At 41.2% G+C, this 23534-nt stretch overlaps 1 protein-coding gene across 4 annotated transcripts in view; it reads right to left on the bottom strand.

Annotated features, from left to right (window-relative positions):
• The window catches only part of LOC144529639 (myosin-10), a 90056-nt gene that overhangs the window by 32189 nt on the left and 34333 nt on the right, over positions 1 to 23534 (bottom strand). For 3 of the 4 annotated variants that reach the window (XM_078268839.1, XM_078268841.1, XM_078268840.1), the window contains exons 4-15: positions 15736 to 15763; positions 12320 to 12422; positions 8994 to 9023; positions 5382 to 5474; positions 4669 to 4732; positions 4067 to 4165; positions 2355 to 2498; positions 2110 to 2205; positions 1463 to 1581; positions 1108 to 1260; positions 692 to 865; positions 439 to 612 (exon numbers count right to left, since the gene is read on the bottom strand). In XM_078268839.1, coding sequence (XP_078124965.1) covers positions 439 to 612; positions 692 to 865; positions 1108 to 1260; positions 1463 to 1581; positions 2110 to 2205; positions 2355 to 2498; positions 4067 to 4165; positions 4669 to 4732; positions 5382 to 5474; positions 8994 to 9023; positions 12320 to 12422; positions 15736 to 15763 — 1277 coding nt within the window. The remainder of the gene's footprint in view (positions 1 to 438; positions 613 to 691; positions 866 to 1107; positions 1261 to 1462; positions 1582 to 2109; positions 2206 to 2354; positions 2499 to 4066; positions 4166 to 4668; positions 4733 to 5381; positions 5475 to 8993; positions 9024 to 12319; positions 12423 to 15735; positions 15764 to 23534) is intronic. The other variant, XM_078268842.1, reaches the window with a different exon arrangement.

Genomic DNA, 23534 nt, shown 5'->3' with positions numbered 1-23534 from the left:
GGCAGTGTCCAAGGTGCCTCGCAAAGAGCAGCTAGTCTCCTCTGTGTCCTTAGCTGCATCTGTTGTACGTCCCGATGTTGGAATCCTTTCCAGTGAAATACAGCCACACTTTAGATGTTTAGCTTTCAGCATTTTAACCGTGTTTAAGCCAGCTACTAGCTAAAGGTAGGCTAATGTTACCTGCTGCTAAGTGTAGTGTTAACTAGAGTCATGTGCAGTGATGCCTCTGTTGCCTGTAACGTCCGTTTCGAAACACCAAAGTGCAGCGCAGGCATTTAAGTGTCACTGAAATAAGGCACCGATATGCGTTGTCATTCGTTCCGGTAGATACAGGTGGTACCCAACCCTATACTTTGGTAGTAGGTCCAACCAGCTACCATTCCCAGCAGAGCAGTCAGAATGCAAGAAACCTTTATGGGCCTGAAATACAGTACATACCTTTCCTGCGTAGTGAATGATGCAGAAGTCGGCTTTGTCCTTGAGCTGACGTGGCTTCTGGAACTTGGTGTGTGTGCCCTGCTCCTGGAGCACCTTGTCTATAAAGGTCTTGTCGGTGGCCTTGGGAAACCAGCACTCCTCATCCAGCAGAGCGAGGATACCAGGGGGGTTGGTCTGATGAAACAGAATTCGTTTAACACACATATTCATAGGCATATGAATAAAGTCACACACATAGATGGAGAACACTGACCGGACGCTCGATGAGGTCGATGCAGGGCTGCAGGTCCAGGCCGAAGTCGATGAAGCTCCACTCGATGCCCTCCCTCTGGTACTCCTCCTGCTCCAGGATGAACATGGTGTGGTTGAAAAGCTGCTGCAGCTTCTCATTGGTGTAGTTGATACACAGCTGCTCGAATGAGTTTAGCTGAAAGGGAGCGTAAAGCAGAAGTTCGTTCTAGCTATGGTGACATGTTTTCTTTCTGATCATTGTGTAAAGGTGATTGTTTTTCTTTAGATGACTTTGATTAAACCAATAAAACACTACAAATGATCAGACGACCTGGATCTTTGGATTAAGCTTAATCCACATGTAAAGGAACAAAATGTCTAGAAGGCAGTTTGTGTTTTGCGGAAATGAGTTTGTTAGTATAGCACCACAATCAGCACCTCAAAGATCTCAAAGCCAGCGATATCCAGGATGCCAATGAAAGATGCACCCTGGCGTTTGGTCCTGTCCAGGGCCTTGTTGATGCGGTGGACCAGCCAGCGGAACAGCCGCTCATATGTTGCCTTGGCCAGGGCTTCAACAGCAAAGTCAGCCTGAGGACAAAACCAGGGTGAGAGTCAGCAATTCTAATCTAATCCAATATAATATATACGTATATATACAGTATATATCTCCTCTATAAAGACTAGAATTAAACTTTAAACAAACGTTTGATGTTTTTTCACTTCACAGCTAAAAAATGGATAGAAAATGGAATGCAAACATCCTCATTGATAGAGATAGATGGCACCTTACCTGTTCTTTGGTCTGTGCCTTCTGTACGTAGTCCCGCCCCACTTTGATCCTCGGGGTGAGGATAGCTCTGGTGAACTCCATTACATTCATTCCAAGCAGGTGGCAGAGCTTCTGCGCCACTGGGAGTAAAAAGTGAGGAAGCAGAAAGTATGTAACATATTGATTGGTATACATTTCAGATTTTATAAAAAAAAAAAAACGTTATTTGTGTTTTTTATTATCTTCAGAATCTGATTTAAGTTTGGTGCTCAAATAAACAATCACACAATCAAACACGGCTTATCAATCCAGGATATATGACCCAAATTCTGCATTTCCTGTCTGAGTTGAGACCGCAAAAATGGGTCAGGGGCTTCATTTAAGTGAGTTCTCATGGGTCTGGTCTGACCACCAGACAGCAGATTTAATAAAACTAACTATTTTATATATTAATTCGAGGTATGTGACTACAGTATAGTCTAGACTGCAGGAGCACCTGATGGTGTTGACATATATATGTGGAAATGATGGTCTGTTTCCAACACCTGTTGTGGTGGAAACTGAAGCGTCACAGTCACCTCATTTCCTGGATTCATGAATCATGACTGACACGAGCGAGGAAGGGTGTGTGTACATTGTTTTACTTTGACTGGATGTTGGATGTTTACCTGTGTTCTCAGGCATAGAGGCCTGATCCGTGTTTCTCTCTTTCTTAAAGACGATGTTGCCAAACTGCAGCACTGCCGAGACCACCTTTAACATGCCTGGCAAGGATAAGATAACATTTTAGTGATCCCGGGAAGTGGGGGAATTAGGTAATGGCAGAGTTAAGAGAGGAAACAATTTAAGTATAGAAAGAGAAGGAGAATAAGAAAGTACTGTGTTTCAGGGCACATCTGGAAGTACTACTCACAGACAATCTCGTCATGGGAGAAGCTCATGATGCGCATGGCATCCAGCGTCTCTTGGAAATTATCTTTGTCCTGCTGGCCAGGGATGGTAATGTTACCATTTGACAGGAAACGGTAGTTGCTAAAGCCTTCGAGCAGCAGGTCCGCTGGAGAAGGAAAGGAAAGAAAGAGAAGTTCATTCTTGAGTATTTTAACGCTAATTTTAACCAGCCTTCTTTATATGCTTTAGTTTTAAGATGCATGTTTTTCCAAGTTAATGTACAGTGCTGCATGTTAGGATACTTTCTGTTTGTTAAAGCTATAGTGCATAGTTTCTGTCGCCCCCATGACGAATTCTAAGTAATGTCAAGTAATGACAACAAAACTGTCTGCGCGTCCACATGGTACAAGCCTTACGTGATCGCGCACGCGCTGGGAAAAGCATTTTAAATAGAGCGCGCCATTTGGAAATCCAATCAAAAGAAGGAATCAGCCAAGCCATCAGCTATGAGCTGAGATAATAGAAAACTTACGCTATGCTTCATTTGTGTCATCATTTGTGTCTTAACTAGATTTGTAGCATCTCATTTGGCAAAAGTAACAATCTAAGTGATTGTTTGATGAAACATTACAGCGAAGTATGTGTTACATGTTCACTAAAGACAATTCAATCTAGAATCTAGAGCAAGGCCGCCCACTTTGCTTGATGGTGTTTTAAGCCCCCAACGTCGACTTCAAGGCACCTAACCCTCACCATTGCCTAATCCCAAGGGGGTAAGCTTCTCTTCACAAAGCGAACCTCCTATGGCGCCATTTTGATGCTAACAAGCCATCACCTCCCGTTAGCATCCCATTGACTGCCATTCATTTTGACGTCACCTTGACAGCGAATAACTTTACATCTGAAGCGTTTAAAGACTTTATTTGTCCGTTGTTTATTTCTAAAGAAACACGACAATGTATAAAAGGCTCCATTACCTTGTACCTCACGTTATGGCTCCCTAGCAAACGTTTTTGTAAAAATAGGCTAACGATTGTGTCATGACCACGCGACTTACTGTCTCATAGTAGAGGAATTACCGTATAGTACAGGAGAAGCTCGCAAGTTTGGACTTACATTAGCCGTTTAAGTTTAATTACTAACGACGTTGGGGGCTTAAAACACCAAACAACGCCCAATTTGGGGCCCGCGGGCCAAGTTTGACATGCTCATGCTTATTCTCCTCTTATTTTGAAAGTGCTGTAAAATCCTAATGACTACAAAACATACATTTTGTGCCGATAAAAAGTGATTAATCTGAGTTTTACGGCAATGTAAACCTCCCTGTAAATGAAATACATACGTTTTATCTACGAAGAATGACATGAATTATGGAATTCTTTTTTCAACATTTGTCTTTGGCCCGTGGCCTTCCATCCAGATACATTTTGTCCCTTCATATGAAAGAATTTGGGCACCTCTGCTCTAGTGAGTGAGGGAGAGATTAAGGAACCTTTGAAATCCACTGGGTAATAAAAGAAATGCACTAGCTAAACATTGCATCATCATGAAACAATGTACTAACAAGCTAAATTAAAAGTTAACGAGGGAAAAAGATTAGTTGGCCGGTGCTAATTCAAACCAGCTTACTTTAGGTCTGTTCCTCGCCTGAAGCAAACTGGCACAAACATATAAACCTCACTGTCATTGCTGAGATACTTTTGTATATCCTTATAGCAGTTGTCAGACACTCACTCCGGAGATGCTCTCCAGCCCCTGCCAGCAGGCGGTAGAAAATGTGGAAGGTCCTCTCATCTTTGGCCTGTCTGATGGCCCTCGACTTCTCCAAAAGGTCTGAGAGCAAAGGTTAAGGACTGGACAAGAAAATTACAACATGAACAAAAAACCTGATAGGAAACTGATACTTTCACTGTTGTAGTAAATATTAGAAAAAAAGACCACATTGTTGCATAATTTCTGCTCATGAGGAACATCAGGTTGATATCCAAGATCTTAGAAGAACCAGGGAAATCAAATCCTGCAACAAAGAAGTATTATCCTGTGGAGCCATAACCATTCATTTTCCTCACGATGCATAAATAAACTTGAATGAAAATGAGGAATAGCAGTAAAAACTTGGTTTCTTTAGAGCTTGATCCCCTCTAGCTCTGTCTGGAGAATAAGCTGAACGGCGATTGACATTCTTGTGGTGAGCATAAGCTGTGGTGAGTCGTACAGCCTAACCACTGCTCTCAGATCTAAACTCAATGTGTACCCTGTCTTTTAGCTTCCTTTGTTGTGTTAAAAACAATCATTTGAGCGTCTGCTCCTTCAGCCTGTCCCAGGAATAAGGATACAAGTTTCAATATTGGCCCCGACAATGTATCCTGTGACGTCAAAGTTGATTCTGATGAACTTCCCCTGCAGGAAACAAGATGCATATTAAAAAGAGTATATGATGTTGCTGTACTGTACTCTGTGTGTGTGTGTGTGTGTGTGTGTGTGTGTATGTATCTGTCATATATTTCTTCTCCTTTTGGACACCGTTGCATTCTAAATACCACTTTGTGGATTCTTGCAGATGACACAGTGGTGTAACAAAATGCCCATATTAGGAAAAGCCAGGTCTAAAAAGAAAGAATCTCAGGCATGTCTGTGGTTTCCTGACAGTGAATGAATGTGTGTACGTAGTGTGTGTGAATATGTGTGCCCATCTGTCCACTGGGCTTCATTGCTTCTCATCTGAGACAGCCGGTGATTCATGAGGACTGAACACCAGGGTGGTTAACTTCGGCCACATGGTTTACTTTAGTCTTGCAAACATTTAAAATGCTTAGAGCGACAATTGCTGTAATTCCTTTAACTCATCACTACAAGATCAGAGATAAAAAATATGAAGCAGGAGGGTTTGGGATTAGATTATGTACAAATGTCTTTATACGTATCTTTTAATGCAAATGTAAACTTCACTGCCAGTCAATGTGGAGTAAATCTGTTTCCCTTCTGGATAGTATCTGTACATATGTTTAAATCAAACAAATGATAATTTAAACAGGAACCGTGAACTCACAAAGCGAGACGAATTGTCATTTTTCACTGTCTTGGCATTGCCAAAAGATTCGAGGATGGGGTTGGCTTGCAGGAGCTGGCGTTCCAGCTCACCCTGTGGAGAAAGACAGAGAGGTAAGAAGCCAAATCGCTGTCAAACATTTCTTATGTCTGGCACCGCATAATGAATCTTTTTATCACTATTTATCACGTATTTCTGTGCCTGCAAAAACATACACAAGCTGGTGAGACAAAACCAATTCTTCGCAGCAAGAGAAAAATTGGAGCCACGTTAATATGCTAAACCAATCTTAGGGAAAGTCAGCAATTTACCAAGGCTCTGTTGGCTTTACTTTAGTCGACTGCAGCACAATGTGATTTTTGTCAGGGGAACTCGACAAGTCCAATGTGCCAAGACATCCAAACAGTTCGACAGAAACTCGTGAAACCACAAAGGCAATACAGCGAGTGTGTTTCGACACATGCCCTATAGTGAGTGGTTCGTTCTTGGCGATGAGTGAGAGCCTTCTTCCGGCCTGCGCATTCCTTTGGTTGTGATGATATACCCTATATATCCGAAGACTTTACCACCATGATGGTAATGATGGCTTCCTCCCAAATCTTAAAACCTGGGTAGATAGGCGGTTCCCTACACTTCCCCTACACATGACACAATCTCCTCTAACCAGGGCAGTGGCAGGACAGAAATAGCCCCTACAGCACATCAGGTTTTGCCTTGAACTGACTCCATGATACTGGACTCTGACTGCCCAGAGGGAACATTTTTTTTATAGCATCTGCCAGTGGCTGGCAGATGCTATAAACCAGCTTAAAATGGCCATTGAAAGAAAAATGGCACTACCTATAGCCCTACTTCGATGTATTGTTAAACAGAAAGCAAGTAAAAAGAAACTGACAGTGAATTTTTTGACTTGCAGCAGAAATAGAGTACGGACATCCAAAGATGAATGAGATGGCGTCCTAAATCGCCATGCAAACATTGTGAATAAAAGTGGGGAAATAATGTCTCCCTTGGCCCTATATTATAGCATCAACTCAACTCGCTTAAAGAAGTTATTCAGACTTGATCAGTACGACGAGGAAACAGGCTCCAGAACAAAAGCCAATAAGACTCTGACGGCCAGATGTACGTACATTTGCGAACGTAGCGTTATCAGCGCCACGGCCAACCTGCAGAAAGCGCACGCTGTGATACTTCAGTTTACGTCGTATTTACCAAACCTGCAGTTCATCAGGTAATCAGCACCTTTCTCTGCCCACTATACCGTAAATTGCACTGTAGCAAAGCGTTAAGTACTTGTGCTATGATACGGCTGAGAGCAGACTGCGATATTCCCACTGCTGATGCTATGACTGTTTGAAATGATCCTGATGCCAATATTTGTAATGTAGCGAGGAGTTTAACAACTGCTGGAATGGAATGTGAACACTGAGTCGGAGATTCAATGTCATCTTTGATTTATTCCAGTAACTGTAATATTTGCGTGGCTGCTTAATCTGTAATGCTTGATGATTTCGTGTTCACTCAACTGAAAAAGTGTGATTCTTGTGGCAAAAATCCTTTCAGCTCGTCTCCTTGGCCTATCTTTGTCTTGCTCCAATTACTGCTGCCATTCACCAGGAGGCATATACGAGGAAACCCGCATCCAGGTTTACACCTGCTTTTAAGAGGCGGAGAATTTTCACTGCAAAATAGAGGCGCGCTTTCACGGGCGGTTTTTGTACATACCGCTGAATACATAATTAGGCGCACTTTACGCTTCCCCTCCCATCTCTTTATGGGAAACTCCCACTGTCCCCTCGACCCTCCCATGAATGCATATGCATGACACAGAAAAGCGCAATATGCCATTTTCAGTTCCCGCGACAGGCAGTCTGTGCTTTTACCTCAGTGTGGCCTGTTTGTACATACCTCGCCATGCTTTTACGCGCACGTTGCGAAACAAATACGCCTGAAGTGGGCACAAAAGCGTTAGTACATCTGGCCCTGACTCTCACTCTGCTAGAGGTCTGCATAGAAAGTCTGAATGTGTTGAACCTGACTGCAGGAAAGCTCCAGTAAAACCCATCTACCGTGGGCGTCGGGTTTTACTGAGGGAAATAAGAAGTAACGATCCTCCTCCTCATTTTCTTCCTTTATCTTTCAGGCTCTGAATGAAATAGAACACAGAAACCAGTGCATACGTCTCTGTGTAACTAAAGAATAAACCATTCCCATTTGTCTTTCTCACTGAGAGAAATACGAAAGTCTCTTTCCCCTCTGGGTCTGCTTTACCTCTTCTCCACTACTTCATCTTCCCCCTTTCCAAACCTCTCTCCTCCAACCTATCTTCGCTCTGCCTCGATCCCTGGTTCTACATTCCTTTGGCCTCTGCTCAGAGGCAGCCGTAATGCAACGCAGAAGGAAAGCAGCATTAAGGAGGTGAGTGTGGATCGTATACTCTGGCAGGGGAGCACTGATGCCTTGAGTTACGGCTACTGAAACAAAGCACATTAAACTAGCATTCACTCGGATTGTGTGTGCTTAAAGCTGCAGGTTATAGGTTGCAGCCAAGACTCTGCTTCTTTAGTTATTAAATTTAGAGAGGACACAGAAACATCAGGATTTGGTTTAGGGGAGAAAGAAAAATAGCTGCTGGATAAATCAAGAATCTGAGAAGAGGTGAGCCAGAAAATATCAAGTTTTGTAGAGAAAACAAGAAACAGAAGATGCAGTTTAGTAATGTGTTAGCATAGTCTCATTTGTGATACTTCTGGGAAATTGTAGAATATTACTTATTATTATTATAGCAGTGGGTATAATGGAATGACATGATGAACAGTGGCAATAATAATAACAGTAAAGATAATAGAACTACAACTAATAATACAAATAATAGCAGAAGCAGTGGCCGTTGAGCAGGACAACAGCAGCAGGCGCAGCCGCGATCCAGGTGCCACCACAATCCAAGGAAGGATTATTAACTACACACATGCATCTAAAGTACATCACCAATGGAAGACATGCATGAACATATGAAAGATTTGATTAACTGCCAACATGTTTCATCATCTTTGATATCTTCATTTTACATGTAGTATCATATAGTTACTTCACTAAAATGTATAAAGACAAAGCTGGGCATTAAACTTTTGAGGAGAGATGTTTAGTGTGGCTGTGGTCTGATTTCACAGTTCATGTGCTCCTCTTAAACACCATGTATAAATCCCAGAAACAGAAGGCTGATGGACCTACAAAGAGTCAGGAAATGCTCGACAGGCACTTAATGTCAACAGTTTTAATGACCTATTCTTTTGGATTTGCCTGACATGTGTTTCTAATAAAACACCTTCTATTTCCAACTGTTCTAATAAACCCGAAACCAACTGATAAAACACAGTGTTTCAGCATCATGAGCCTGCTGGTTTATTGGCAGATTCAGTGGGCTTCTAATAATTATGTGAGAAGACAGAGCCAGCACAAACACATACCTCATGAAGAGAGAAGCTTAGATTAGTCCGTCAACATCATTATGGAAGCGGCCGAGATTTAGAGAAGAAGGGCATGCACATTCACACAAACACCCAAAACGGACCACACACACATTTTTGAGAAAGCGGGAGATACACTTGCCTGGAGCTTGAATGCTTTGGGAGATTCGGGCTGTTTGTTATGGATAAACAAATGCAAGTGTTAAAACCTGATTGCTTATGTCAGACACAAGCCACAGGAAACAGAACACCAGTACACACTAGGCCCAGCGTTGGTTACACTCTCGCAGAATGGCAACAGATGACATGAAGCAGGAGGAACGACCACTCAGGCTAAATTAAAATCTATTAGATTAGCTGTGGATTAATACACACACCTTATCAGCAGAATATCAAAACTAAGCTATGCACTTTAATTTTCACTAGAACACATTAACAAATTACAGTTCAAAAATTCAATAGTTTGACATGTTGGGAAATACACTTATACACTTAGCGCTTTTTGGCAGAGAGTGACATAAGAAGATCGATACCACTCTCATGTCTGTACAGTAAATATGAAGCTACAGCCAGCAGCAGGTTAGCTTAGCTTAGCACAATGACTGGAAACAGGGGGAAACAGCTAGCCTGTCTCTGTCCAAACAAAATCCCCCTGCCACTGCTGACTTCTCTATAGCTCACTAATGAACACGTTAAATCGTGTTCAGTTAATCTGTGCAAAAACAGAAGTGTAAAAAATGTCAATTTGCTGTTTTATTTGTATTGTATAGGGCTGAACGATTAATCGTTATTTTGAAAGAATGCAATTAGTTAATCGTGAAGACCGCGATTAATCGAATGTGTGATATTTAGTTGATTGTTTGGTGTAACATTTGGTTTGACATATTTTATTCCTCTTTTTATTATTAGATGTACTGTTTTTTTTCATAAGATAAATGCTGGAATAATGTTACATATCACAGATCGTTTACAGAAATGTCCCATTTTCAGTGGATGACTTTATTTAACGTGATCGCAGAAGATGCAATATGTAGATGCTGCTATTGAACTGAGGCATATCGGAAATATCAGTTTACAGGAAAGTAGTGATATTTTTTATTGGAATAGGTTTTTTTTATAATTATTATTATAACTTTGGCTTTTGTGATGAATGTTCTGTGTTTGCCTTTTTAATGTTTAAAAACACTTATTGCTGGCAATTAATATCTATGTTCTCATCCCTGCATAAGAATATAGAGCAGTTTTGACGGTGTTTCATGTTATAATGCTCCATGACATGTTTTATCTGTTACACAGTGAAAATTGAACTTATTTTTTTTAAAGAATCATAAATCGAATCGTAATTGCGATCCAAGAAAAATCCAAGTTAGATATTTTCCCCAAATCCTTTAGCCCTAGTACTGTGGATTTTGTTACTGTTGGACAGAGCAAGGCTTGCAGTCTTTCTGCTATACTAACCTAATCGGCTGCTGGCTTTATATTCAAAGGCTCTGACACACCAACCCGACGACCGACTGTTGACAGAAAAGACAGTCGGACTGATCAGTGTCTCCGAGTTGGTCAAAAAAGTGCCTTGGAACACACCGAAGCGACGCCGACTTGAGCGTACGTTCTGCGCGTAATACATCTCCATAACAGCAGGCGGCGCTAATCTGTATTGTCGCCCAAAACATTTAGCAGCTGATTGGACGAACGCGTCACGTGGGTCTGGCGTCTCCCGAATTCCAAAGCCAGACCATAATGGCGGCTCGTTCAGAATACGATCTCGTATTTTACGAAAATAGTTCACCGAAACGTGTTTCTGAAAACATTTTAAGCGAGAAATAGGCCGTGCAGTTGCTGAATCTGTCTTCATTTCAGATCGACAAAGGTCAGTTTAAAAGATTTCCGTCAGATTTTGAGAGCCATTCTTCACGCCCATCCAGCTCGTCATTACTGGTCATTGGTCATTGAGTCCGACTGCCCACTGGCCAATTCAACAAGTCAAATCAGCCCAAATGAATGCCGACGGCTCCTCCGACTGATGACGGCACGGAATGCACCGAACAGACTCGAGTCATCGACCTCGCCAGACTGTCTGACGGCCGATAATTGGGTTGGTGTGTCAGCGCCTTAACAGACGGCAAGATGTACTGTTTTTTTTCATAAGATAAATGCTGGAATAATGTTACATATCACAGATCGTTTACAGAAATGTCCCATTTTCAGTGGATGACTTTATTTAACGTGATCGTAGAAGATGCAATATGTAGATGCTGCTATTGAACTGAGGCATATCGGAAATATCAGTTTACAGGAAAGTAGTGATATTTTTTATTGGAATAGGTTTTTTTTATAATTATTATTATAACTTTGGCTTTTTGTGATAAATGTTCTGTGTTTGCCTTTTTAATGTTTAAAAACACTTATTGCTGGCAATTAATATCTATGTTCTCATCCCTGCATAAGAATATAGAGCAGTTTTGACGGTGTTTCATGTTATAATGCTCCATGACATGTTTTATCTGTTACACAGTGAAAATTGAACTTATTTTTTTTAAAGAATCATAAATCGAATCGTAATTGCGATCCAAGAAAAATCCAAGTTAGATATTTTCCCCAAATCCTTTAGCCCTAGTACTGTGGATTTTGTTACTGTTGGACAGAGCAAGGCTTGCAGTCTTTCTGCTATACTAACCTAATCGGCTGCTGGCTTTATATTCAAAGGCTCTGACACACCAACCCGACGACCGACTGTTGACAGAAAAGACAGTCGGACTGATCAGTGTCTCCGAGTTGGTCAAAAAAGTGCCTTGGAACACACCGAAGCGACGCCGACTTGAGCGTACGTTCTGCGCGTAATACATCTCCATAACAGCAGGCGGCGCTAATCTGTATTGTCGCCCAAAACATTTAGCAGCTGATTGGACGAGCGCGTCACGTGGGTCTGGCTTCTCCCGAATTCCAAAGCCAGACCATAATGGCGGCTCGTTCAGAATACGATCTCGTATTTTACGAAAATAGTTCACCGAAACGTGTTTCTGAAAACATTTTAAGCGAGAAATAGGCCGTGCAGTTGCTGAATCTGTCTTCATTTCAGATCGACAAAGGTCAGTTTAAAAGATTTCCGTCAGATTTTGAGAGCCATTCTTCACGCCCATCCAGCTCGTCATTACTGGTCATTGGTCATTGAGTCCGACTGCCCACTGGCCAATTCAACAAGTCAAATCAGCCCAAATGAATGCCGACGGCTCCTCCGACTGATGACGGCACGGAATGCACCGAACAGACTCGAGTCATCGACCTCGCCAGACTGTCTGACGGCCGATAATTGGGTTGGTGTGTCAGCGCCTTAACAGACGGCTATGAGAAAGGAGGAGAAGAGAGGAGACGAGGAGAGGAGAAGAGACAAGGAGAGGAAAGGAGAGGAGAGGAGAGGAGAGGAGTGGAGAGGAGTAGAGGGAAAAGTGTAGGCAGTGGGGCTCTCACAGGAATGTTGTGGTCTTTGCGTCCTTTGTGTGACGAGGCAACGTGGGCCAGGTACTGGATGACCTTCTTCGTGTTCTCGGTCTTGCCAGCTCCTGATTCACCTCTGAAAACAAAGGGGAGACACAGCATGGGCAGACAGAGGGAGCAAAAGTGTGAGTGAATAAAGAATGAATGAGGGAAAAGAAGCACACTTTGTTTTCACTTCAGTTTCACTTTCAACAAATAATTACGACACCCTTTGTTTGCAATCATAAATTACAGGCGTTTAGTTGTGAGCATAGACTGTAAAAATAATGCACGCAGCAACAGTGACGTCACCCATTGGTTTTGAAGCCATGAAGCCATTTGGCAATATGGTGGTCGCCATCTCGGTTTTTTGAAACCGGACGTGACGATTTTTGACAAGAGGGTGGAACTGGGGAGGATGACGCAGCCATGCTAGTGTTGCGTATGGTTTCAATGGCGCTAATCTAAATGCTAAAGAGGGAAAGTTGACGATTTTCAAAGCTTTATGAAGATTTATTTTCATTTTATTTATGATTTACCGGCTGGTGAACGCAGACCTCCGGGTACTGCCCGCCATTCATCTGCATGTACGGCAGTAAAGAACATCAGCAGACTTTCCCCTAAGTTACCAGCTAGTGCTAGCTAGCTAGCCTTGGTTGGCAAGGTGCTACCGAACGCTGAACAAGACATTTTTAGGTGACCAAAATGTTCCAATTAACTTTGAAGTGAAAACACACAGTGAAAGGGTCAAAGTTCAGAGAGAGATTTTAAAGACAAGACAAAAACATGAACAGTGCCCCAAAACAAGTTCAGGCCTACGTTAATGTACACAGTGCCATAGTTAGCAATGCTAAGCCTCTGTCCTGATTGACAGGTCTTAAAGCAGCCCCTGCTTTATTACTTTACTTTATACTAAATGAACATCATGCTGTATTGAAGAAGACTTGAAACTAGCAATTGAGACCGTAAACTAATTATGAAAATGTTTATTGAGGTAATAAATCAAAAGTGGGGTAATTTTCCCATAGACTTCTATAGAAGCCAGTGAAGTCACCCCCTGCTAAAAATTAAATGGTATCACTTTTCAGAGCCGAAGCTTCATCCAATATTATTACAGTCTATGGTTGTGAGGCATAGCCACATTACAGGAAATAATCTGTGTAAGTTGTCCACAATTTAGCAAGGTAGAGACAAAACACAATAAACCCCTAACCAAAATAACTAGTCATTATGGTGGTCAAGAGGGATTGAATGAAGCCAAGGAAAGAATAAACAAAGAGAAAAGAAGGGATAGAGGTAGAGAGAGTGGACAACCATCAAGCTATATGTTGTTGTTTCCTAAATCCATCCATTCGCCTGTCAGCCTGTTTTACTGGAGAACCCTGTGGTTTGGTGGGTCTCCAAAGTTTCCATGCTCTGCTTTTGAGCCGTCTGTAATGATAGCTCTGTTCAGGCAGAGCCATCCACAGCTCCCACAGTCAGCTACAAGAGTCCATCAGAGCCAACATCGAAACCAGGCAAGCAACACTACATCTAGCTACATACCGGTGGCTTTAGTCTAGCTGGCTATTAACTCTACTGCACATAGACCACTGCAGTCGATGGGCGAGTCCTCAAACACAGGATGCAGGCATAGAATATATGTAGGTCAACTAAGTTTGGCTTGATGTCTTCATAGTTTTATAGTGTTGGAATATTTCTCATAGAAGAAAACATTAGCTGACTTTCACACATAGCATATATAGGTCAAGTAAGTTACACATCTACGTTCAGCTTTATGCCTTCATAATTGTATAGTGTTGGAATATTCCTTATGAAAAAAAAAAGCTGACTTTCCCACGTTATCCTTTTTTTCTTCTATAGATAAGCTGTGAACATGCAGGGTTACGAGGTCACATTTGGCAGGACATCTCAATCATCTTCTGTTGATCATTCCCTAAGAACTCTCACACGTCAGAGGGTCAACAGTTTTTAACTGCTGTTTCAACTGGTCTGTTCTTTGGGATGCAGCATATAGACATAGAGACAGGGCGCATTGAAGTCCCACCCACACCGGAGGGGAACGCAATTCATCGCACTCCATTGACTTTGTATTGCGTCAAGGTGTTCCTCGTCAATTTCCTTCTAGCTAGCAAACAACTGAAAAATGCCTAAAAGCTGCTGTGTGGTGGGCTGCACTAACAACAGGGTAAAGAACACAGAACTCAGTTTTTATGAGCTGCCGGACCTAACGTTATGTGTGCACTGACTTTTGTCATCACATACTGTATGTCAGTTTAAGGCTAACTATATTTCTGTAAGTTAAGCTAAAGCATTCTAAGGGTAACAGTAGAAAATGGATAAATCAGAAAGCTATGCAGTATTTTCTTTGCAAGCACCTTAGCTTGCTAACACATAACTAGCAATAGCTTATTAACAGCTGACGTCCTCCCTGGTGCTAAAATAATCCTTTGGCATGCTTAAATCTTATGTTTTTTTTCCCAGCAACAGGCATTTTGTTAGCATTTTAGCCCTTGGTTGCATATTGTGGTGCTGATGACTACAGTGACTTCCTTCACCCTTAAATCCTGTGTATGACACAGGATACTTCACACAGGTTCATATTATTTATGATACTTCATATACAACTATTACAAACTACAAACACAAGTACAGTAAATACCTGGAACTGGCCGTTCACACAAGACACGGGTCTGCAAAAGTTATTTTGAACACATCACTGCTGAACCACATAACTACACAAAGAGCGTCTATAATAAATAAGCTATGCTAAATATGCTTGTGGCATTTTAACTTGAGTACAAGTGGTTAAGTGGAAAAGTGGTTGTCGCAAAGTCGATGCAGTCTCTTTGTTTTTTACCCTACTTATTAAACAGTGGGTAACACTGCTAAAATGGCTCCACTGTCACCAACAGGGGGTGTCGTTTTCTGAATTTAGGAAAGATTATGCAACGACGCTTGTCTTTTTCATTGGCAGCGCAACGCAAGCCACATTCAAAGAGTGTGCCACTTAATTACTCTCTGCCAAAGAAGATGAAGTCAGGGCCCCAAACCGCACTCATAACTCCCTCAGTGCTTGGTAGAGCTGCTGCACAACCCAGCCTCCACAAAAAAGCTATTTGAAACCAGTCCTTAAATAAAACAGCAGGGTGACGGGAGCTGGCCAACTGACTCAGGGGGAGAGGAACAGGGATGCAGAAGACCTTGTCTTTACAGAAGGTAATATGAGATAACCCTCTTAAGGTGCAGCTTGTACAATCTTCATCTTAAGACGGTTTCATTTTGCAGCCCATTAAGCTGCTTTATTGCCAGAACCACCCTAACGAACAGATCATCTGTCCCAACAGAGAAGTGACCTCTGGAGAGGAGAGGAGGACGATTAATAGAGAGTTAAGAGTTGTGGTACTTACGTGCAAAGGATTGATTGGTCCTCACGATCTGTTCCGAGAAAAAAGAAAAACACAGTCAGTGCATTTCTTTTGGTTTTACCCTTCATTACAAATTACAACAATTACAAAGACTGCATTTTGTGGTCAAGCTGTTGGACTACAACACTCAAATGCGATGCAACTTAGCCTGTTCTTTTTCTTGGTGCAGTGCAGAGCATCAACATGCAAATACAGGAGAACTGTACGGTCGGATCACTCCTAAAGGAACACACAACTGAATGGGAAACTGAAATATTCCTCCGTGGACACCAAAGTCACAGTCCAGTGTGTGTGTGTGTGTGTGTGTGTGTGTGTGTGTGTGTGTGTGTGTGTGTGTGTGTGTGTGTGTGTGTGTGTGTGTGTGTCAAGAGTACATTCAATAGCCAACAGCTCATTACTCAGCCTCCCTCATCCAGACTACCCGCCAAGCCGTGCTGTGTAATGGCCATAAACTGACACCTAGACTAGTAACCGAAGCTCTAACACCTTTCATCACCGAGGCATTCAGACAGAAGACCAGATGACAGGATTAGCTACGTCCACTGAAGTGTGTGACCTCTCAACTTTGAAGGCCCTGCTGCACACTACAAAGAACTACAAAAACCAGAACCCAGAGGGTACTGCCACATTTATCAGCTAACAGAAACGGTCACAATCAGAGCATGTCCTAATTTAATATACCACTGGTAAACAACATACATGTCACACGTGGGCGACATCTCTTTATGCTTGCATGAAATTGCAATTTCTTTTATCCTTTTGAACACAAGAGCCTCCGGTACCAGGGGCAACCCACGGTGTAGTTAAGAAAAATCGCTTTCAGATAAGACTAGATTTTATTGTCCACTTTAGTGGTATTTGTATTTGGCTTCTCTGCAACATTAAAATGCAACCATGACACCACAAGCACTTCAATTAAACATACAACACAATAACACTAAACACCATTAAACATACTACAATTGTGTTCATTCTTTTTACCCTATTCACCTGCACTCTCTACCCTTAACTAGCATATTATGCTAATTACTCAAATTGCCCAAAATGCAACTTTTAGCGACCAAGCTTTATTCCATCCACGAGGCCTGAAGATTCAATCACAAAAAAATTCATAGGAAACGTCATTTCTGCGTCCAAGAAATTTCCAGTAGACTAATTGTTGAGGAATGGGACCAGATTATGCGGTTCCATATTACACTGTGTCTGTGTTAAATGTTTCCTTGTGTTGTTCAAAGAATCCCCTATGTAGTTCTCCTTGCTCTCTTCTTTTATTATGTTTGAATAAAGCCAGTTGAGCAAAAGACCATTATTAGCTAGAACCTCTAATGGATAATATTAGTGGACTCTCTAATAGCCATCCACTGTAGACGTGAAGAGTTGAACTGTGGGGCTGTGGGATGTGCCACAGAATAACAAATGTGCCTCCTACCAGTATAACCCACAAACTCCCACCTTGTTGATGTGGGTCAGTTTTCACAAAGTCTTTACAGTGTTATCTTTTAAGAAAAACATTTTGTTCCTTCACTTAAGCATGACAAAAAGGATTTTGCTTTACGTGTGTGTGTGTGTGTGTGTGTGTGTGTGTGTGTGTGTGTGTGTGTGTGTGTGTGTGTGTATCTGGAGACCTTGTGTCATTAAAATGTTGTTTTCGCATCCAAATAATGAATGCAAATCAAATCCAGACACGCTCAAACACAAATGTGCAGAAATAAAATGTCTGCACACTTGTGTTGGATGAGAGTTACTGCAATAGTGGAAATGATGAACGAGCTGCTCGATTTAACTGACTCCATCTCCCTTGATGATGAGGGTGGCCTAGGAAACATGGGTCAAAGTTTGATTACTCTTCCTGTCAGTGTTTCACAGCAATACATCTACATTAACCTGAAGCTCATCAGATGCACCTGATGTGGATTTTCACAGGACCTTGCACTGCTCCAGCCTCGCTGGCCTGAGGCACGCAACACTGCGTAACCTATCATAAGTATTAAAACAAAAAAAATACACAAACACTGAACAGCGTCTGAGCAACATCTCTTCAGCTTTGCATGATTAAAGAGAGAACCAGTTTGCATGTGTGACCTCATGCTTCTGAAATTAGCTCTTGACTGCAATCTGCAATGAATAATGGAAAAAAATCTGTACCAAATTTGTATTTAAAGTGCGACTCTGGGCCTGCAGTCAGTCCAAATACCCATAGAGTTACTTCAAGTGTTGCTCTAGTGCCTTAATAAACACCATGTGACAGTCTGCTGCACATGCTTTGTCCCTCTAGCAGCAGCAGATGTCATTTGTTTGTAGTTGTGGCAGTGTGAGCAGTAATAGATACCATGGCTTTACAGGCAAAAACTACAACAACAAAAGGAAGTTCAGGTGGTACAGCCTTCCACATGTTGTAAAGATATTCCTGTGTGTGCCTGCTTATCATTCTGAAGAAAACTTTGAGAGATAAGATGACCACAGCTGACCCTGTTGATCTGATCACTAGGGGTGTAACGATACATCAATCTGGAATCGATTGAAATTCCCACTTTATATTCCTTCAATTAAACAAGTAGTTTGTTTTGAATTTAAATGTCTGGAAGAGCTTAGTAATGAAATGGTCAAATCGTATTTTAGTTGCTTTTTGTAAATATGAAATGGCAGATTGGCAAATATCCTCGTACGTAGGGCTGTGTTATATAGCCAAAATCTTAAGTTTATGAATAGTTTATTTTGGTTTACAATATAATGAACAAAGCATCAAAATTTGTGTGAATATGCAATAACAAAAACATTATTATTAAACCAATCCATTTCACACGATATAACTCACACAATCAACGACCGAAAAAGGAACAGGCTAACGCCCAAGACTTATTTTTGCCTATCCTATACGATCCTGATATAGGTCATTTATATCTCGATAACGATGTATATCATGGTATAGCATGTTTTCTGGTAATTCAATAAATAAATATTCTATATGAAGTAACCACAAGGTAAAGCCTATTTGTGTATAGACCTGTGTGAATTAAATTAATTTTATTTTCTCAGTTATTAACAACTGCAGTGCAAAATGAACATAACGTGTAAGGATCAGAACGTAAAGAGTCGTCCAAATGACGTACATTTGTGTTAACACAGTTTGGCCGCTGTTTTTTTGCCACTGCGAAACAATATCCAAAAATATATACGATAGACATTTTTATACCGTTTTAATGATATATATATATTGTCATATTGCCCAGCCCTAACTGTAAAGTAAATGAAGATCCAGATGGACCTATGACAGTAAGGTTAGGATGTTTTTGATTTTGTTTGGTGACACACATCAGTCCTGCATGATGGGAAGGGAATGGCAAAGGAAAGCTTGTACAAGAAGATAAAAAGGTGTGCAAACACACACACACACACACACACACACACACACACACACACACACACACACACACACACACACACACACACACACACACACACACACACACACACACACACACACACACACACACACACACACTTTGGACATCCATTAAAACTACTCTCCTTTCATTCTCTGCATCCGTTTCCCCCGCTTACCTGTGATGCCCTCTTTCTTCTTTTCATTTGACCTTATATTCCTCTGTGGACATCCACCACCTCCACATCTAACACCCCTGAGTTCTTCCCTGATAGGCAATCATTCCTTTACTGTAATTTACCGTCCTCTTTATGTTGTGATTCTTCTTTAAGGTCACATAAAGTAGATATAGGGCTGTGTATTGGCAAGAATCTGGCGATACAATACGTATAACGATTCAATATATTGCAATATATTTCGATACTGTGCGTAAGGCGATATATTGGGTTTATTTTAAGTATAATTTTAGAAAAACTAATATTTAAAAGACATGATGTGCATAAAAGTCAAAGAAGTTTACTTTAGGTAAACAATTCAGTACACAGAAAATCAAACTGCCAGTTTGGGATTGTGGCTCCCAGGTTCTTAGTGAGCTAATGTTTATATGCTAAAGTAGGCCAAAGTTCAGCCATAGCTACATTGTTAGCTTCTAGCAAAAAGTCAGGCACTGCTAGGCACTGTTAGGCCAGGACACTAGTGGTGTGTCTCAGCATAGCCATCTAGCGGTAGGGGGTTTAAACACAACATAAATGTCAACCACTGTCTTACATGAATATTTTTGCACGTAAACTAAAAAAATAAATTAAAAATAAATTTAAAAAATTGATAATGCGTTTTTGAAAATTGATATAGTATTGCTAAATAAAATATTTTTCTTACACCCCTAATCAGATACTGGCTTCACTTGCCAGAACCAAAAGGGAAGTTTTGTAAAAATGTGCTCTTTCAATAAACACATACTGATCCATCAAGTAGAACACAATCCGACTGATATCAGACATTTGCAGATCTTGTGATCTCACATGTTCCTTGTTTAACCTTTAATTACATTCTATATCGTCCTGCTGTGTTGTTAAACATTTCGTGATGGATATGTTTTGTAAAATTCGCTTCCCACTGTCTAACGTGACCTGTGCTGTTTGAGTGGGTGAGCGAGCGCGTGCATTTATCAGGTCGGTACTCCCACCTCGGTCCTCTTGGCAGCTGCTGCTTCCTAGATCACCACAGCAACTAAATGCTGGGCCATATTTACCCAGGATGCCATGCTGGCTAGGCGTGGTGGACCAATCAAACTGAGCATGCTCTTCCCTTCCAGTAGCTCATTACTGCCTCACTAAATCTTTACCCCCTTTGTGTTTCCCCTTTCACACCGTTGCTCTCATTTCCCTTCTCTCCCCGTGAACGGTGCAAAGCCAGATTACTCAGACCACTACAGAGTGGAACTTTACTGGACACAAAATCACTTTTCCACACCAACAGATGTTTTTAATTCGATCGCCTGGTCAGAACTTTTTTGCTACACTTTTATTTCCTCCACAGCAACTCACAGCCGATCATTTAGCTAATGTTAATGTGAGTGGGAAACAAGTTGGCCCATTCATTCTTCAAGTTTTAGGTTAGACCACAGCTCTGTCTGTTCGCATACAAGCTAAATACAAATGTTAATGACAGCACAGGAAAAGGCAGCTTTCAGACCATTAAGTATTGGTCCCACAGTTCACTGTAGGGTGAAATACTTCACTTCTACTTCATGTTCAAGATAGAAAGCAGGCACACTTTGAACTGATGTTAACGGACATTTCCAGCTCTTTATCATGTCAAATCAAATAAAAAAGACTGGGTGTGACCTTTTGCTCACTAAGTAGAGCACATGTGTCAAACTCAAGGCCCGCGGGCCAAATCCGGCCCCTCGCAAATTCTGATCCGGCCCGCATATCAATCTAGGTTCACAATATATTTTGACCCACCTAGTTGTGCGCCAAACCAAAAACATGAGAAACTGTTTTTCAACTTGCAATTACGTGACGCTCAAAGCAGAATTTGGCAAATTTGCCAACTTTGAGACTCAGAAATTCCCCCAGAAGCAGAGAGTTTGCATATTCAGGCTGTGGAAGAGCTTGTTGTGAGTCAGCTGTGTGCTAGCCTACTTAGAAGATGTAATCATTGTTTTGCTTAATTTGCTAAATTCTAAAATGGCTTTGGAACTTTTTGCTCACTTTTTCAGAGCTTTATGTGAACCAAACTGTAAGTGAGAAGACTACTGACATGCAATAATTATTGTATAAATAATAAATATTTTACTTTTTTGGATGAAATAAAAACATGTCAATAACCTCTACATGTCTGGCCCTTGATCTGATTCTCTTTTTCCAGTGTGGCCCTTAGCGGGATTGAGTTTGACACCCCTGCAGTAGAGCATACATGTAGGCATAGTCCTTCGCAGAAGCCCGGGTTCAAATACGACCCAAGGCCATTTGCTGCATGTCATCCCCCCCCCTCTCTCTCCCCCATTTCCTGTCTCTCTGCCGCTGCTCTAATAAAGGAAAAAGCCATAAAAAATATCTTAAAAGGCTGAAGGCTTGTGACGATTGGTTTAATGAGATCGTATATCGATATTAGGGATGATCGGGGGTTGTTTTCTTCCTACGCTGATATTAAAGGAGTTTTAACTAACTTACTGTCAGAGCTAAAATGTTATAAAAAAAAATATCTAAAATCTGCGCCCTAATGTTCATTTAGAAATGTCCAATTACGTGTTCAACGTAGCCAGCCTGTCAGACCGGCGATCTCGAGTAACCACGATTGGACAATTTGAAATTATATATAAGTGATCACCCAAGCCAGGCTGAAAAACACATTCAAATTATTTGTGCACTGCATTCTTTAATTAGTGTACAAAGTTATGAAACTGTGTGCAATTATTCGACTATTTTGCACTCCAATCAATTCAAACAACTGCACACAGTGTGTCTCATGGGTGCACAAAACCAAAACTCACATACTCAATCTCACTTCAGACTCCCATGGTAGGAGACGGGCCTGTCTTGCACAGCAGGGTTTCCTTTCCTGCTAATAATTTATCCCTCACAAGGATTAAAAAAACCTCATTCTTCACATTCCAGAGCAATCCCCCTCTCGCGCCGTCTCCACAAAAGACCCAGTCGTTACAATAACCCCCTATTATCGACCTCATTTAACCTTGTACAGCCTCAATATCCCTCTCCTGTAACTCAGATTATTGTTCTGTTTTCATATACATACGTGTAATCTACTTTAACCTGTTCATACCTTCCTTATATGTAGTTCCCCATTCTTCATGATTTTGATAAACAAGAGGCAAAGAGATTAGGACGATATACTGTATTATTAAACATCCACACTGCTGGGTAAAAAAAACATGATAAAGGTCCCATTACATGCTCATTTTTAGGTTCATACCTATATGAGTTTGGGGTTTCTACTAGAGCAAGTTTACATGCTTTAATGTTCAAAAAACACTTTATTTTTCTCATACTGTCTGTCTGAATGTACCTGTATTCACCCTCTGTCTGAAACACTAGGTCTCTTTAAGCCCCCCTACCGAAAATCAAAGTCTGTTCTGATTGGTCAGTGTTTCCGGTTCTTCTGCATCTTCGCTCTCTGCGTCTCTGCACCACCATTGCAGCCGGGTAATGACTGCAACGTCACTGTAGCTGCACTTTCTACCTATTTATAGTATAGCTGTGACATCACAACTGTACAAAAGTCCTGACGGCTCGTTTAAAGGAACGGTTTCTGAATACGGGCTGTGTGCGTTTCTCTGTGGATTGAGCATTTTGATACTTTCACAGTACTTACTGTACTGTACTGTACCACCTCGACCTTTATAACAAAAAAAGACATGGAAATCTAACTTTTTAAAATTAAGGCTGGGACAACATATCGATAAGGCAATATATCGTCCTTCGTACAATAATCGATACGCTGGCACCAAATATCAATATTTTAATGAATGAAATAAGGTGCAAACACATGAATGACGAAAACTTGAACAGACGTTACTGTAACTAGCTGAAGAGGAAGAGGTTTTCGACGGGACAGCAGTTTGAGGAAAATAACAGATGCCCCAGCCACATTTAAGAGGGAAATCTGGACCCATAGTTGCTCTATAGTTGTGTCATTTTAATTTACAGACTGAAAAACTTGTGCTGCAGTATTGTGCTGTTTTCTAACAGTTTGGACTTGAATAAAGAACAGTGACTAAAGCGAGAAAACCTGCACTTAACCTTTCCACGGGCATTTTGTATTCACTGTTAGACCGATATCGTGATGTATCATTATAGGATTGTCTAGCAATATATATTGATTATTGCAGAATTGCTGTATCGTGATATCAACGGTATTGTGAGCTATGTATAAT

Source organism: Sander vitreus, chromosome 15 (genome assembly GCF_031162955.1).
Source record: "Sander vitreus isolate 19-12246 chromosome 15, sanVit1, whole genome shotgun sequence".
Lineage (NCBI taxonomy): Eukaryota > Metazoa > Chordata > Actinopteri > Perciformes > Percidae > Sander > Sander vitreus.
Note: the sequence above shows the minus strand (reverse complement) of the source record. Positions and strands in the feature narration are given on the sequence as shown.